Source organism: Lingula anatina, chromosome 1 (assembly GCF_051362555.1).
Source record: "Lingula anatina isolate TDL-2025a chromosome 1, LinAna3.0, whole genome shotgun sequence".
NCBI classification, from domain to species: Eukaryota; Metazoa; Brachiopoda; class Lingulata; order Lingulida; family Lingulidae; genus Lingula; species Lingula anatina.
The window spans coordinates 2,638,012-2,654,089 of NC_141767.1; the positions used below are offsets into that span (position 1 = coordinate 2,638,012).

The window sequence follows — 16,078 nt, forward strand, 5'->3', positions numbered from 1 at the left end:
GTGTGGAGGGTGTATTATGATAATTCGCCTTTACAGGCTCAACCCAGTAAATCAATACAATTAACATAACCAGGAATTCCTTATCATTCAGTTAGTCTGACATTTTCTGGATTAAAAAAGCCTACGCGGGATTGCACGCGAACCACCGGCAGAAATAGTACGCATTCAGAAATTAACAAAGTTTCCGTTTGTGTGGTATGGATAGTAGCATCTTCAATAGTTTTACATGCACTGTAGGATATCCAGTCAATCGTTCTATTCCGATTAGATCAAGGCTTTAATTTTTATTTGCATGCTGCCTGTCATTAGTCGGATAACACTTGACAATATGGATAACAGGTTCGGTGAAAGTGAGTCACACAAAATCAGTGCCCTTTATAATATTTAGAACACACTCTACTTCTGCTTTCTGTGAAAACTGGACCTAACAGCTCAGATTCATCATAACATTTCAATGTGTAACACGTTTATAAAACTTGTCTTTCCCAAATGATTGCTTCTTCTCAAGTAAATATAAAATGTTGGGTGAGCAATAGTTCCAAAAATCTAAATTTACCTCGTAATGCCCATAGCACAAAAAGCTATCGTGTGGGGTGTAAACTTGTTTGGGATGTACAAAGGAAATGTGCAGAAATGATTCTTATCAATTATGTTGGTTGCGACAGTTGTGCTAAGGTACAATGTGTGGGCAAAATTAGGCTGAAACAGCCTCGAGTAAATTAGAGTGAAAAAAAAAACTCAATAAATTTACATCCTTTGAGGCTTACTCTCTGGTAGGTTTGTAAAGCAAAATATATGTAAGAAAACACATTGTTTTATTTAAAAAAATGCGAATATTTATTAATGAAAAGTATGATGTTACTTTATGAAAATGCATTGGTAATACATTCTTGATAATATATACAGCAATGTTACTTGAGAGCATGTAGGTCATGGAATCCAGTTAAAGATGGAATTAAGAACCCAATTAAGTTATGAACACGAAGGTTGTATATGACCTGGACACATTTCAAATGGACATGACCTCTTTGGTTGTTTTTGTAATGCTCCCTCTACAGATTTCAATGTGTCTGCAAAATTTCATAAAAAACACCAGCCAGGCTTCCAAAACCATGTGAAATCCCTCTCTGGAAATTGCATGATGAACCATTTTAATCCAATGACCACTCCTCTTGAACAGTTTATTAAACTGCTCCCCTGTTTAATCTACATAATATGGCATGTAGTAATATAGTCTGTAGTCTTCTACAGGTTACTTCTCAAGTGGAGCATAGTTCAGCAGTTTTTCAATCAGATCAACATGAGACAGCAACATCCTACGGCAGCAATATCTCTTCAGGCCCAGTGCATCAAGAGCATCCCTACGAAATAAATAAATGAAAATAATAACAACACAGTTGACACATCAATGACAGTATTTTTTTAAACATCTCCTCCAGTTGAAAAAGAAGTATAATCATTTCCCATTTTCTTGTGCCACTGTATGTGCCAAGAGGGTACATTTATTATTATGATTATTATTTATATTATTATTATTATTATTATTATTATTATTCAATCTTGCAACCCAAAAAGAGTTGGATAGATGCAAAGACATGATGGCACAGGCAGATAAAATTACTAAATGATAAAAATAAGCATACTGTATTCCTATATATATATATTAAAACCATGCTAAATGCCCATGATATAAATTAAAACGGATTACTGAAATAAGAGTTTTAAAAGTTTTATTTCAAAGGTCCCATAGCCATTCCTTTACAAATAAAATAGTTACCCTTCAGTGTATTCAGCCTGCAGTAGACCGAGGTAGGCTTCCCACTTGTTGCCAATTACTTTCCCACAAGTGAAACACCGGATTGGAATAATCATCTTTACTTTTTACCTGAAAAGCCGAACAAAACAAACATCACTTCTAGCACCGCCTAATAAATTTTTTCCAGCGCGCACCTGTCATGTTCTTTGTTAAACAAGTGAATTTAGTTAAAGCAACAATGATACTGGTACCTGTTAGAAATAGAAACCAATGTAACCACGTCGTTCACAAGACGTCCAGTAATACAACCTCCACTCCCTTCTATTTTCCTCGTGCCAAGGTCACACTTGGCTATCGATTTGATGGGTTGGTCAATTTACAAACCACATAAAACGACCCTAACAGTACCACACTATTGCCGTACGTTACACCAAAGCAAAACCGTCTTTTCCTTCAGCGTCTTCAGTTATCTTACGACGCAATTTGGAGAAAAACTTTTGCAATGATTTACGCAAGTGAAACACTACATATCCTTCACCTACATTAAGCAATTTCAAAATGACTAATTTTCAACAAACCTGAGCAACAGTTTTGCATTAATACATAGCATAAAATGAGCAAAATCAAACCAAAACGCAGGGATACGACCCAACGCTTTCTCACATGCGGTAACAAGCAGTTTTTAACGTGTAGGCGGCGCCACATTTAGCAAAATGTTTTCTAGTGTTATTCTCGTTTGAAGGGCTGTCTTCCAATGAGCGCCACCTAACGTTAAAATTACGCTTTAGTGCATGTGAACCATAACAAAAGAGGGCTCAAAGAAAATCCACCGGTATATGCAATACTATTTAACGTTATAGTTAAAATCCCTCTGCCCAGGTAAGCCAGATCAAGGAGATATCCGTATCTATATTGTTGTGAGCTACACTTATCTTATTTCTTTCGTATTGTGGGGGCAAATTGGGTACAATAAACCTCGCATGGGGCAATAGCCTTTAACGTTATTCGTTAATCAAGTTAGATGACTTGATATCGATTTCAGCAGAAGCTAGTCATAGGAATGAGAAAGCAAGTGAGTAATTCATTTCTGTTTTATTCAGTCTTACAACTTTGAGCATTTTGTTTGCGGTTAAAACTATTCAATAAATTTATTTTATAATTAAAAAGACTTTCAAAGTGGTAACACACTGACAGTTTCTTGTGGCAAGTTACACTCGATAGATATATTTTCAAAGCAAAAGTGAGAAACATGCCAAGGAGTAGGGAAGGTAGGTTTACGGTGTCTGTAGTTATTAATCATGATTGTCATTATTTTAATGCATGGTATTTTTATAGCGCACATTTAGATGTTTTAGTGTGTGGTTTATTTTATAGTTTGAAGCCCAAGGCTAGTATAGTTTATGAGAATATACCTGCTATACAGATCCCATTTATTAGTGTTACTGTAGACTAAACATCTATAATCCTTCCTCTGTTAGATTGCATATATTCTTAGTTTTGCTTTACAAAAGCTGATCATAGAGAAATAATGGAGAGAGTCCAGGAAGGCTTTAGTAGCCTGTGTGGTGAGCTTCGTTTAAGTTCTGTCACCCATTCACTTTTTGTAGTCAACATTGTCATATTTTGACTCTCAGGTAGTGATAATGTACTTTATTTGAGTGAAGAGTTCAGGTTTATATGATGAATTTGCCTACTGAAAAGCCATAAGCTTGGGTTGGCATTTAGAATTTAAAGGCTATTGATGTCATGGTAAATATTTAAAAAAAAAAAAAAAATTAAACCATGGACTTATATTTTTCAGGTTCTTGCAATATGGGCTCTGGGTTTCTGGTCATCAAATATGTATTTTATGGATTTAATTGCCTCTTTTGGGTAAGTTTTGTATTTTTGACAGGCTTACAAACATATAATGATTTAGAATTTGTTAAACAGATAGTTTTCAGTTGAATTTTAACCATGAACATATAAGTTCACCTGTTCTTATCCACTATGCACCTCTGGCAGTCATATGCAACACTTACAAAAATGCCTTTATATATGTATAGTGTTTTCTTTTTAACCTGGTCTTTAAAGAGATCATGTTGTGAATAAGTTAGAAAAGTCAACGGGTACGAAACAGACAGATAAGAAAGTAACTTTTTTGTGTTTTCAGCTTTTAGGCTGTGCTAGTCTTGGAGTGGGTGTATGGCTTCATCAGAACAAGGGTGAATATGGGGCAATAGCCCAGAGTTACAGCTTCCTCAGTGCCCCAGCCTTACTCATAGCTGCTGGGGTGGTCATCCTGGTGGTGGGGTTCTTTGGTTGTTGTGGAGCCCTGGCAGAAAACCAGTGCATGCTACTCACTGTGAGTATATGTAGCTTACTTACTGAGGGTGCATGCAGATTCACACATTGTACTAGCAGGGTCGGTCCAACTGTGCAAGAGATTCTTGATAAAATGCAATCAGTGCAATGGGCTTACTCTGATAGATAGTTAATTAACCCTTAGCTTTTGGGAAGGCATGTCAAACATTTAAGCTGATTCCACTGATTGCACTTAAGTGAGAATCACTTGCAGAGTTGGACCAACCCAGTTAGTACAATGTGTGAATCTGAATGTAGTCTTAATTCTTATCATGAATGGGTTTCACATAAGACAGACACAAGGGGCCTCCAGCTCTCTCTCTCCTGACCTGCTGTGCCTATGGTGATCCAGGCTAGCCCTGTTGTCTTCATTCCTGCCTTGATGGTTCCCTCCATGCTCCCTTGGGCCTGCCACGGTTTCTCTTTCTAGGTTGTGTCCATTTTACAGCCCATCTTATAATTGCATTGTCTTTATGAAATAAGCCAGCACAGACATGTTAGTTGTATTTCCCAGTTAAAAGATACAGAGGGTTATTGATGGGAAACTATTTTTGAAGCTAAGCTTAAAAAGAGAGGTAGCTTTGTGATTATTTTTATTGCCCAAATGTAAAACGCTACTGTGCTTGAAGCATGGTTACATGTAAGCAGGTTATGTAGTTTTAATAGTGATGAGTAAACCATTGTCTGCAAATAATATAAAATTATATAAAATGATTTAAATATATGGCCTCATATTTTTATAGACTTGTACTGAGAACTGAAGATGTTGGCTGTCTTTTTATTGATGGGATGTTGGCGTTATTTTTAACATTTATAATGATATTTTTATTTCAGTATTTTGTACTGGTTGTCCTAATATTTGTCCTACAGATTGTAGCAGCTATTCTTGCCTTTGTACACCAAGATGAGGTAAGTGAACACTGTACATTTTTGTCATATATATTTTTAAAATCTTTTCATTAGTAAGAAGAGTAAAGAATTGTATATTAGTTCAAGTAATAATTGTAAAGTTACAAATTATGTCAGAAGTTGTGGATATTATTATTATATTGGGTCTGATGTTTTGAGTCATTTCCAATTATTTTAGATCAATCATGTATTAGAAAATGAACTCCTTGTGGGTATAAAAGACAAGTATCCTGGTGATCCAAGGAGACTAGAAATGAAAGATGCCTGGGATTTAGTTCAGATTGAAGTGAGTACAAGTGATTTAACCACTAAGCAAGTTTTTTACAGCATTTTTATAATTAACTTTTTATATCTTCAGAAAAATAACAGCTTTTATTACTGAAAGCTGTCGTTTTGTTAAATAGTTTCATTTTGTCAAAAAGTCCTATCTGAATGTATGGATATTTAACAACAAATTATAGTAAATAATGATAAATAAGACTGTTAAGCTCTTAGAGGTCTAGAATGCCAAAAAGATGAGGAGGGCTATGGGACAATCCCATGTATATTTGCCCCAATTCTTTTTATGTACAGACACAGATGTGTCTGTACATATTGCCATCACCTGCGTCTGTCGTCGCCGTCGTCGCCGATGCCGATGCCGATGCCGATGGCGATGCCGTCGCCGTGCACTTTCACTGTAAACACGATAAGTGGAACACAGTTTTATTTTTTGGTTTTATATTTACAGAGCTGATGAATATTCATAAAACGCAGGTCAAGTTCGAAAATCAGCATGATCGGGCCATTATTGTAGAAGTTATGCTGTTTTTTCACTTTTCAGCATATATGCAACCCTGTAAACACATTTTAAGGAAAACCGTTAGGCCTGTTGTCATGAAACTCAGAGAAGTAATCAATCTTTTTAAAACGCAGGTCAAGTCCGAAAATGGGCATGATCGGGCCACTATTTTAGTAGTTATGCTGTTTTTTCCTTTTTTCAGCATATGTGCAACACTGTAAACACAATTTAAGAAAAACAGATGGGCCAATTGTCATTAAACTCACAGGAGTGGTCAATCTTACTAAAACGCAGGTTGAGTTCGAAAATCAGCATAATCGGGCCATTATTTTAGAAGTTATGCTGTTTTTTCACATTTCCTCAGATTCAATTCTTAGGCATGTTAACAGTCTTATTATTTTACTAATAAGATACATTAAAGTGTTTGTTTGACATTTCCTGCATCTTTACAACATTGTTAGTAGATTATGTAAAAATGATGGTAAACTTGTTATGGGCATTTTTACAATCCTGGGCACTTTTCGGATTTTCCCACATATTGCTAATTAACAAATTACATACATATGATCAAAGAATTTTTTTATCACTATGTTAGAGAATGGTGTAAGTGAAGATAAACACTGAAAATAGAAACCAAATATCACCACCGAGTCCAAAGATATGCTAAAGCAAAGCCCGAAAAATGACCAAAAATTTTTCCCGTTTTAGTCATATGAAATAAAAAGCAATCTGAAATAAATTAAAACAGTGTTTGACATTGCATTTCTTTGGATTATAAAACACTCAGTAGTATGGTGGAAGCAAAAAAGTTTAAATATTAACAGGAGAGAGGTGTATCCTAGTAAAAAAAGTCTTTTAATGGCATGCTGGTATTTCCGTTAAACGAAATGTCCATTCCGAAACAAAAATAAATGACTTTCAGAAAATATATCATAAAACATACAGTATAATTTACCATCCTAATCATTATTTGGATGTATTGGTATTGTTTGCATCAAATAATGAAATCTGCGCAATGATTCTGGAGCTTGACATGGAGTGCAAAATAACCCTACCGTGTTTTTCCGTTAAATTTGTCCATTCCGAAACATTGGGTTTCTCTTACATAAAAAGAACATGTTGACACCTAGCCAGTAACAATATATATTTCTCTAAAGCCCAGGACATGTGATATTTATTTTTATATAAGAAAACCCCAGTGCACAGAAACCCATTTAACTGTGGTCTTTTTTGAGATGCTTGTTAAAAATTGTCCATTCCGAAACAAAGTACCTTTACATTGCCAATGTTATAAATAGAGAGAATTCTGTCTTTAATGCTGTATGTTTCACTTGACATAAGCAAATTACTGTTAGAGCATCATGCATATGACATGTAAATAATAGAAAAACATTTCTTCAGTGGCATCTTTTTAAATTTCTATATATATCCTCAACAAAAAAATTCATTTTTGCGAGTCAGGATCTTTTCTTTGGATCTACTAGAACTTCCATTGCATACTTTCCCAAAGTTCATGTATTTCAAAGTTAAATTAACAATTAATTGAAGAGATTATATCAGTATAAATAGAAATATAGGCAATTTGGATGCTTTGTATCGGAAAGGACATTTTTTAACACATTGTCTAAAACACTTGTTTACTCTTTGGTCTGCTCATCTATTTATTATTCATGAGGAAGAGGATGATGGGAAGCACATCAAATTTATGTAGAATATAATTTTGAATAATATAGCTTATCTTACTTTAAATACTGCTTACTTTTGATGTACAAAAAAGTATTCGAAAATAGTTATGAGGCTACACGTGTTAAAGTTGCAAAGGTCAGTTCACTGGCACGGTTTACAGAGGCGCTTGCAGGCAGACACAGGGTTATAATTAACTTCCTGTGATTATCTATAATATATACATACATCATGATATATATATATATACACCATTTAAGCAATTCGTTAATGTTAAATAAATGTCCATTCCGAAACACAGGACATGCCTAAAAGGACATATTTAAAAATGTAATTACTAAATTTAAACCTGACCTTGTCAAATAATATTTTATACAGCTATGAGCTGTAACAAAAGGAAGTAGAATAGGGTATAATGGAGTGTAGAAGACTCTATTTTATATCATGATCAAATACTAAGGGAGTAACATTTAAAAAAAGAATCAAAAACTATCCAAAATGACCAATTAATGTAATAAAAACAATTCAGTTTTAATCTAGTTTACTCATATTTTGTCTAATGATTGCTTCACCTGTACCTTGTAAACCAACATACTATGAGATCTTAAGGCAATTTCATAAATGTTAAACAAATGTCCATTCCGAAACAAGGACATGTCTAAAAGGACATATTTAAATATGTAATTACTAAATTTAAACCTGACCTTGTGAAATAATATTTTATACAGCTATGCACTGTAACAAAAGAAACTGGAATAAGGTATAATGGCATAAAGAATACCTGGAATATATCTCAGAATCAATATTTAATAAAATAAAATTCCAGTAATGAATTACTAGTACAAAATAGACAAAACAAGCACAAAATGTAATAAAAAGACTTCAATTTTAGTTCAGCTTCCACCTATTCTGCCCAGTTATTCATAGACTTCACCTAAAACTTATAAAAACTCAAATACTACAATATATTAAAACAATATCATAAATGTTAAAAAAATGTCCTTTCCGAAACAGGGATGTTTCGGAAAGGACATTTATTTTAACATGACACTGCAATTAGCACACATGTCCGTGCAAAATAATATTTTACACAATCATGAAGCATAACATAAAGAACTAATGCAAGGTAAAGTGAAGTACAGAAGTCCTCAGAATATCTCAGAATCAAAAACTTCATGGAGTCACATTTAATACTGAAACAGGAAAATTACAAAATGTCATTGATTCGTCAAATTTTGGATATTTTCATCCATTTTTTTTGCAAATACATAAAAGAGCAATACTCTCTGAGTAAAACTAAGTGGTTTTTTGGAGATCAATACCTTAAATTACCATAAAAGTCACACACTTCAAGGTTTAGCTTATGAAAATTAAAAAAATGATTTTCAAAATTCAAATGATCATATCTTTATACATACACAAGGTTTTATCTCAGGATTGTCATTTCTTATACCCTTCAGGTCTATACTTTCAAGAAAAGTACACATTTCAACACAAAAATGACTTCTATTTTTGACCCTTGTTGGGAAAAAAAGGAGCCCAGGATTGTAAAAATGCCCTTATCGTGTATTGTGTAATAAAGTGTCAAAAATGGAAATAAACTCATATCATTGCAGTTTGTCAGATTCAATCATTCACTATGTTCAGAATCTCAGAATGGAGGAAATTGGACATTTAACACTATTCTATTGATATTTTCCCATCTCATCAATTATCTTAGTTGATGCTATAAAAATGGCAGTAAACTGTTTATTTTGTTTTATGTTAAAAAAAGTGTTAAAAATGGAAATAAACCCATGTCAGAACAGTGCTGTCTTGTTTCACATTTCCTCAGATTCAATTCTTAGGCATGTTAACAGTCTTATTATTTAACTAATAAGACATGTAAAAGTGTTTGGTTGACATTTCCTGCATCTTTACAACATTATTAGTTGATTATGTAAAAATGATGGTAAACTTGTTATCTTGTATTGTGTAATAAAGTTTCAAAAATGGAAACAAACTCATATCATTGCAGTTTGTCAGATTTAATCATTCACTATGTTCAGAATCTCAGAATGGAGGAAATTGGACATTTAACACTGTTGTATTGATATTTTTCCCATCTCATCAATTTTCTTAGTTGATCGTATAAAAATGGCAGTAACCTGTTAATTTTGTTTTATGTTTAAAAAATTATAAAAAATAAAAAAAAAACATTTCAGAACAGTGCTGTCTTGTTTACATTTTGGCATTTTCAAGTTGTGACTTTGAAGTTCCATGGGCCTGAAGACCTTTGCTAGTCACATTTTCTGAATATCCATGATACTAATATTTTATTATTAGAAATTGATGGTCATTATGCTGTTAAACATTATGTAATATTGCATCAAAATTTGAAAAAAATCTATTTTGGGCACTGCTCCCATGATGAGCATTTAAGAAAAACCATGTCACTTACTGTTCTCAAACAGTACAGTAAATATGTACAGATGTGTCTGTACATATTGCCATCACCTGCGTCTGTCGTCGCCGTCGTCACTGTCGCTGGTGCCGTGCACTTTCATTGTAAACACGATAAGTGGAAGGCAATTTTACTTTTTGACTGTATATTTACAGAGCTGATGAATATTCATAAAATGCAGATCAAGTTCGAAAATCAGCATGATCGGGCCACTATTTTAGTAGTTATGCTGTTTTTTCATTTTTCAGCATATATGCAACACTGTAAACACAATATAAGAAAAACAGGCCAATTGTCATTAAACTCACAGGAGTGGTCATTCCTGCTAAAACGCAGGTTGAGTTAAAAAAAACAGCATAATCGGGCCATTATTTTAAAAAAATGCCGTTTTTTCACATTTCCTCAGATTCAATTCTTAGGCATGTTAACAGTTTCATTATTTAATTAATAAGATACGTAAAAGTGTTTGTTTGGCATTTCCTGCATCTTTACAACATTATTATTTGATTATGTAAAAATGATGGTAAACTTGTTATCATGTATTGTGTGTAATAAAGTTTCAAAAATGGAAATAAACTCATATCATTGCAGTTTGTCAGATTCAATCATTCACTATGTTCAGAATCTCAGAATGGAAGAAATTGGACATTTAACACTGCTCTATTGATATTTTCCCCATCTCATCAATTTTCTTAGTTGATCATATAAAAACGGCAGTAAACTGTTAATTTTGTGTTATGTTAAAAATTATAAAAAATAAAAAAAAAACATTTCAGAACAGTGCTGTCTTGTTTACATTTTGGCATTTTCAAGTTGTGACTTGAAGTTCCATGGGCCTGAAGACCTTTGCTAGTCACATTTTCTGAATATCCATAATACTAATATTTTATTATTAAAATTGATGGTCATTATGCTGTTAAACATTATGTAATATTGCATCAAAATTTGAAAAAAAGTATTTTGGGCACTGCTGCCATGAGGACCATTATGGGAAAATCATGTTACTTATGATTGCCTTACTTTCAATAAAAGAAATACAGGACTTAAATGCAGCCTGAGTTGGAAAAGCAGTCTAATTGGCTTCTTTTTCTGGAAGTTATACATATACAAAGTGTGAACTTGTTACACATTTTACTTACATTGGTATTACCTGTTGAGCATAATTAAAATTTGATGTTGAATTTGCAGTTTAACATAATGTACTTTTGCATCAGAATTGACAGTAGCCTATTTTGTGCATAGTTATTTCCTGTTTTTTGTCTGTACATTTGACAGCTTTGCTGCCTTGTTGATGTAATAATGTTTTAACAGTTAGTTATGCTTTAACATAACAATTTAACTATCAGAAAACAATTGTGTATCTTTTTTTTCAGCTGGGTTGTTGGGGGGTGTATAACTACTCAGACTGGTTTAAGTCACATGCTTGTTTGAACAGTTTTAGTAATGCTTTAATGTATCAGATATCAGATATCATATTTTAAAACTTGATTTTTTTTCAGCTGGGTTGTTGTGGGGTATACAACTACTCAGACTGGTTTAAGTCCCATGCCTGGCCAGACAAGGACTGGGTGCCAGACTCCTGTTGTAGAGCCTCACAGCATTCAACCCTCTGTGGGAGAACTGGAAACCCTGCCATGTGGCAGAGCCATGTAGGTGTTATATGCATCTATAGTTGTATGTGAATTTTCTCCAGTTCATCATTATTTGTATTGATATTTTGATATGATATGATATGATATGATATGATATGATATGAAATGCAGATTTCTTTTCAATAAGTTTTAAAAAATAAGGCCATAATATTTTGGTTGTGAACTTTTAATTAAAAATAAAGAAAAATGTGAACAGTTATCTTTTATGAAAGATATACAGGTGACTCAAGCAATATAATTTTTCTGAGGTCTGCAAACATTGTCTGAAATAAACAAACAAAAAAACATTGTTTTATTATATGATTTAATACTTGAATGTCAATATCTTCCAAGATAACAACTTGAAACATTGCTATCATTTGACATTGTTGTCATCTGATTTATAATATATGTCATTTACTCTGACTGGTAAAAAAAATTCAACCATTACATCATTACCATTAAATATTATGTTTGGTGATGAGATCATTTGTTAAATATTCAACATTCAGCTTTATCAGACCTCAAAGTCTTTGTATATTAGATCCTATTCGATGCTAATTATAATAACATGATTTATTTCCGATTGGTTTCAATTACAGGGGTGTTTTAATGAGCTGAAGTATTGGTTGACCCAGCATTTATACATACTAGGTGTAGTGGCAATTACCGTAGGAGTGATACAGGTATGGAATAGTTTCCCTTTGAATGGTGAAGACATTGGGAATAGACTTGTGATGATTCTTTTGTCTGTAGCAACTTGTATTTGACACCTATCACAACCTCATTCCCTGATGAAGTCTGGGAATGACTTATTGGCTGGTAAGACCTGGCGAATATAAGTAGCTATAGCCACAGAATCTTCACAAGTCTATCACAATAACATAGCTTATGAAACTGTACTACACTATTGGTAAGAGTGTTTTAAATATATATATATATATATATATATATATATATATATATATATATATTAGTGCTGCCAGTTTAATTTACCATCTCTTGTGAGCTTGGTGTCAAGTTATAGGCAGTTTGAAACTAATATCACAACTTGTAAGTATATTATTCATCCCATGCAAATTTGTCTTTTACAATAAAAGATCGACAGAATTAAAGGTGTCCCAAAGTCATATTTTTGGTGTAAGTGCCTTGCAAAATTACTTATTTGTTCCAATTTAAACCTTTTAAAAATAATAAAATCTCTAAAATAAAAGTACCTGATGTCGGTATTTTCTTTGAAATACCAGGAAGTTAATGGTAGTTGCAATTATCATGATTTAATTAGAACTATGTTATTTAATCAGAAATGGTACAAAACATCAAATCCAAATGTAGGGACAGGTTGAGAAATGATTTGTGAATAGCATCATGCCTTCCCAACTACCAGACTCGGTACCGAACGACCCTGAATTCACTGGTAGATCGGACCACACTACCATTTTCAAGGTGTGCGTCAGTACGCTCTTCGAGGTATCAGACACGACACCGCTCTTGCCTAGTATGCGATGTGATAGCAATTATTCTGAGCAGGGTTGGAAAGTAGTGCATCTCATCTCAAAATTTGTTCCGAGGTATGATACTGTGAAATGCGTACTGACACACACCTTGAAAATGGGCAGTGTGGTCTGATCTACCAGTAAATTCGGGATCATTCAGTGCTGAGTCTGGTAGTTGAGCATGAAATTGCTTTTTTTCTTGGGGAAGATTAGATTAGGTAAGAAAATCCCATATGGTATACCTATTACGTTTTCAGTTTTGTTTCTGATTCTCTTTTACTATTTTTAGATTTTGGGAATGGTTGCAGCCATGGTGCTTTACTGCTGCTTGAGAAACAACAAATACTACAGATAACCCTTGGCAAACCCTGATCAGACCACGCCCTTGCTTATCTGGAAGAATCTGAGGTGTTTCAGGTTGGAATCCAGTCTGGTTACCCTGAAGTCAGTTGCTGTCTTGTTACCTATAAACCAAGCAGTGGCATTTTATAGGGTTCATGTTAGTGAAAAGATTTGAGGGGGATTTGCTTAGGTCAGAAACTAAATTACTGTTTCTGTACCTTCCAAACAAGCAGTGGGATGAAATGTAGATTAATCCAATAGTAGTATATTGAGACTACTGCTTTGTTTTACAAGAACATTCCCACATGAACAAAAAGTTATGAAAAGAGGATCAAACAGTGTATTGCATTTATCTTTGAAGCATAAGCATTTGCCTTCTAGTTGAAGATTTATGATTATAATAATATGCAGCAAGTGGTGGAACCAGAGTTGCCCTTTCTGATATGATGTCAAAACCATAGTGAGAAAGAAAAACTGGATGTATTAGGACATTTTGAAGATTTCATTTATTTGCTGTACAGTAGTTGGAATCACAATAGCTGGCACATTGTATAACAAATATTAAGTATAATACTATAAATAATACTCATGTAAATAACTTTTATAGTTTAATATTTAGCATATATATTTTTAAAAACTGAGCATTTAAGCTGTCATATCCATTAATGAAACACTCCTCTTAAAATGTTCATATCAGTATATTTCATTTTAAAAGGCACTGGTTTTGAGCTGACTGATAGCTATTTATTTTAATTGAAATTTGTGTTTTACCTCGTAACTGAAGGAAATTAGGACTGAATTATGTGTAAAAGATCTGACTGCTGGAGAGTGATAGGACAGCTACTTGTTTGAGATGAAGTGCGTTTTAGGTTCATTTTAGATATTTGTTTGGCGTTGTCTTTGCTGTTAGTTTTTATTTGGGTATTCATTTCCTTTCATATGTAAAATTTAGAACCAACTCTGTTCCTAAGATTCTTGTCAATGTGCCATTTTTGCATTGTATGATTTGAATTAACTTGTATACAAATGTAGAACATACCATTTTGTTCAATGAAATGGTATCCTTATCATTTCATTTGAAACACATGCTGATAGGCCTATGTGTAAAACTACTTATTAATAATAAATTTATAATGTATTTTTATGATTTGTAATATTTTACAATATTATCAAAGTAAATACCTTGAAAGAAGTTTTTCTTCTTAATTGATGACAATCCTGAAATTTTGTCACACAATCTAATTTAGTAGATTGGAAAGATAGTGTTACTGTAACTTCCCACACTTAGTTTATTCATCCCTTTTTGACTCAATTGAAATTTATATTCTCTCATTATATAGCTTTAGAAGTAATTAGTACCAGAAATTAATCATCAAATTAGTTTTTTATTAACGTGCAAGTGGAAGCTAGATACTCCCTGTGTTATTCATTTATAGAAGTATAGAACATGAAGCACTTATAACATAAAGCACACTCACTCATCCATGATGTCATGTTGTCACTTTTGTTATGGAATCAATACATGGTACACTGGCAGATGGAGAGTTAAAAACCTATTTGTAAACAAGTGTTTAGACACTCATGCCCCCCCCCCCTCCCCTTTCTGTTTTAATTTGGAGCATGGCACTCGGGTGCTAAAATGAATCATTAAGAAAAAAATAAAACAATTTCAGGGTTTGTCAGGGTGTCTGATAAACCTAAGAGACAGTTAAATGTTATTTACCAGTCATGACTGTATACCCTATATACCATTTCCTTCATAAGGCGTACTTATGTTAATATAATTTTAATCATGAAAGAATAAATTGAAAATTTTTCCAGATAGTTTTTTTACTTTTCCTTAGTCTTCAATTATTATTCTGACACCAGACATGTAATGGTGTAATCAAATGAAGAGAAATAGTCTTTATAACTTTTTAAAGCTCGTTTAGTTCCGTCATGAAGAATCCCCATTCTGATGATAGGAAACTAGTTGCCAGACACATCCTGTATCAATTTTCATACATTAGGGAAGGGGTGGGGGGGATTGTTTCTATTCAAAAAGTTTCAAATTCCCAAAAATTGTGAAAATGTCAGTTGTGAAGAAAAATATATATGAACAAACAACATGTCAAATGTTTGATAAGATTAATAAAACTGCATCTTTCACAAGATATTTTGATTACCACTTGGTGTACATATTTAAGTGTCATATTTTAAAACTCCATTTTGCATCTGATCATGATCAGGAATTGAAGCTCTTTAAAGAAGACATCACACATATGTGCATTTGTATGTAATGTGTGGAGAAAAATCTTGATGCAAACAAAATGACAGGAGAACACGAGCTTTAAAGAAGATAAGCATTTCATCCTGAAGATGCATGTCAAGCGACATACTTCCTATGGATCCCAGTTTCCTATCCTCAGCAAAATGTGTTCTACTGCAAAATTGGGTAAAATAAGGTTAAATGAAGTAATTCAAGTATTCAATTAAAAAAAAAAAAAAAAAAACTTGTTGCTATGTAATTTAATTTTCCGGTTTTGACTATTCAATTCTACCAATTCTTGAAAACAAGGTAGTGCATGTTTACTATGTGGGGCACTGAATAAGTGGATGGGGCTCTGAATTCAACTTTAAAAAAAAAATCATACTTATTTTACATCTGGTCTTCATTTCAAAGGTTTTTTAGAAATAAATACCATGCTGACTGGC

At 33.1% G+C, this 16,078-nt stretch overlaps 2 protein-coding genes across 5 annotated transcripts; one reads left to right on the forward strand and one right to left on the reverse strand.

Annotated features, from left to right (window-relative positions):
- Nucleotides 1-269: 269 nt before the first annotated feature.
- On the reverse strand, nt 270-2,474 carry LOC147763839 (DNA-directed RNA polymerases I, II, and III subunit RPABC5). 2 transcript variants are annotated; one of them, XM_087000290.1, is made up of 3 exons: nt 2,335-2,474; nt 1,778-1,885; nt 270-1,361 (listed from the first exon to the last, which is right to left on the reverse strand). In XM_087000290.1, the coding sequence occupies exons 2-3, from the start codon at nt 1,870-1,872 to the stop codon at nt 1,253-1,255; spliced, it is 204 nt and encodes a 67-aa protein (XP_086856416.1). In that variant the 5' UTR covers nt 1,873-1,885; nt 2,335-2,474; the 3' UTR covers nt 270-1,252. The 2 variants fall into 2 exon arrangements, with proteins under 2 accessions (XP_086856416.1, XP_086856417.1); XM_087000291.1 differs by having other exon boundaries at nt 2,386-2,453.
- Nucleotides 2,472-15,206, forward strand: LOC106163569 (tetraspanin-4). Of its 3 annotated transcripts, none has more exons than XM_013541198.3 (8): nt 2,472-2,635; nt 3,558-3,628; nt 3,909-4,100; nt 4,934-5,008; nt 5,187-5,294; nt 11,415-11,564; nt 12,149-12,232; nt 13,332-15,206. In XM_013541198.3, exons 2-8 carry the CDS (start codon nt 3,569-3,571, stop codon nt 13,395-13,397), a joined length of 735 nt encoding a protein of 244 aa, XP_013396652.1. In that variant the 5' UTR covers nt 2,472-2,635; nt 3,558-3,568; the 3' UTR covers nt 13,398-15,206. The 3 variants fall into 3 exon arrangements, with proteins under 3 accessions (XP_013396652.1, XP_086856415.1, XP_013396654.1); XM_087000289.1 differs by having other exon boundaries at nt 2,503-2,588; XM_013541200.2 differs by lacking the exon at nt 2,472-2,635 and adding an exon at nt 2,716-2,828.
- The last annotated feature ends 872 nt before the right edge of the window (nt 15,207-16,078 follow it).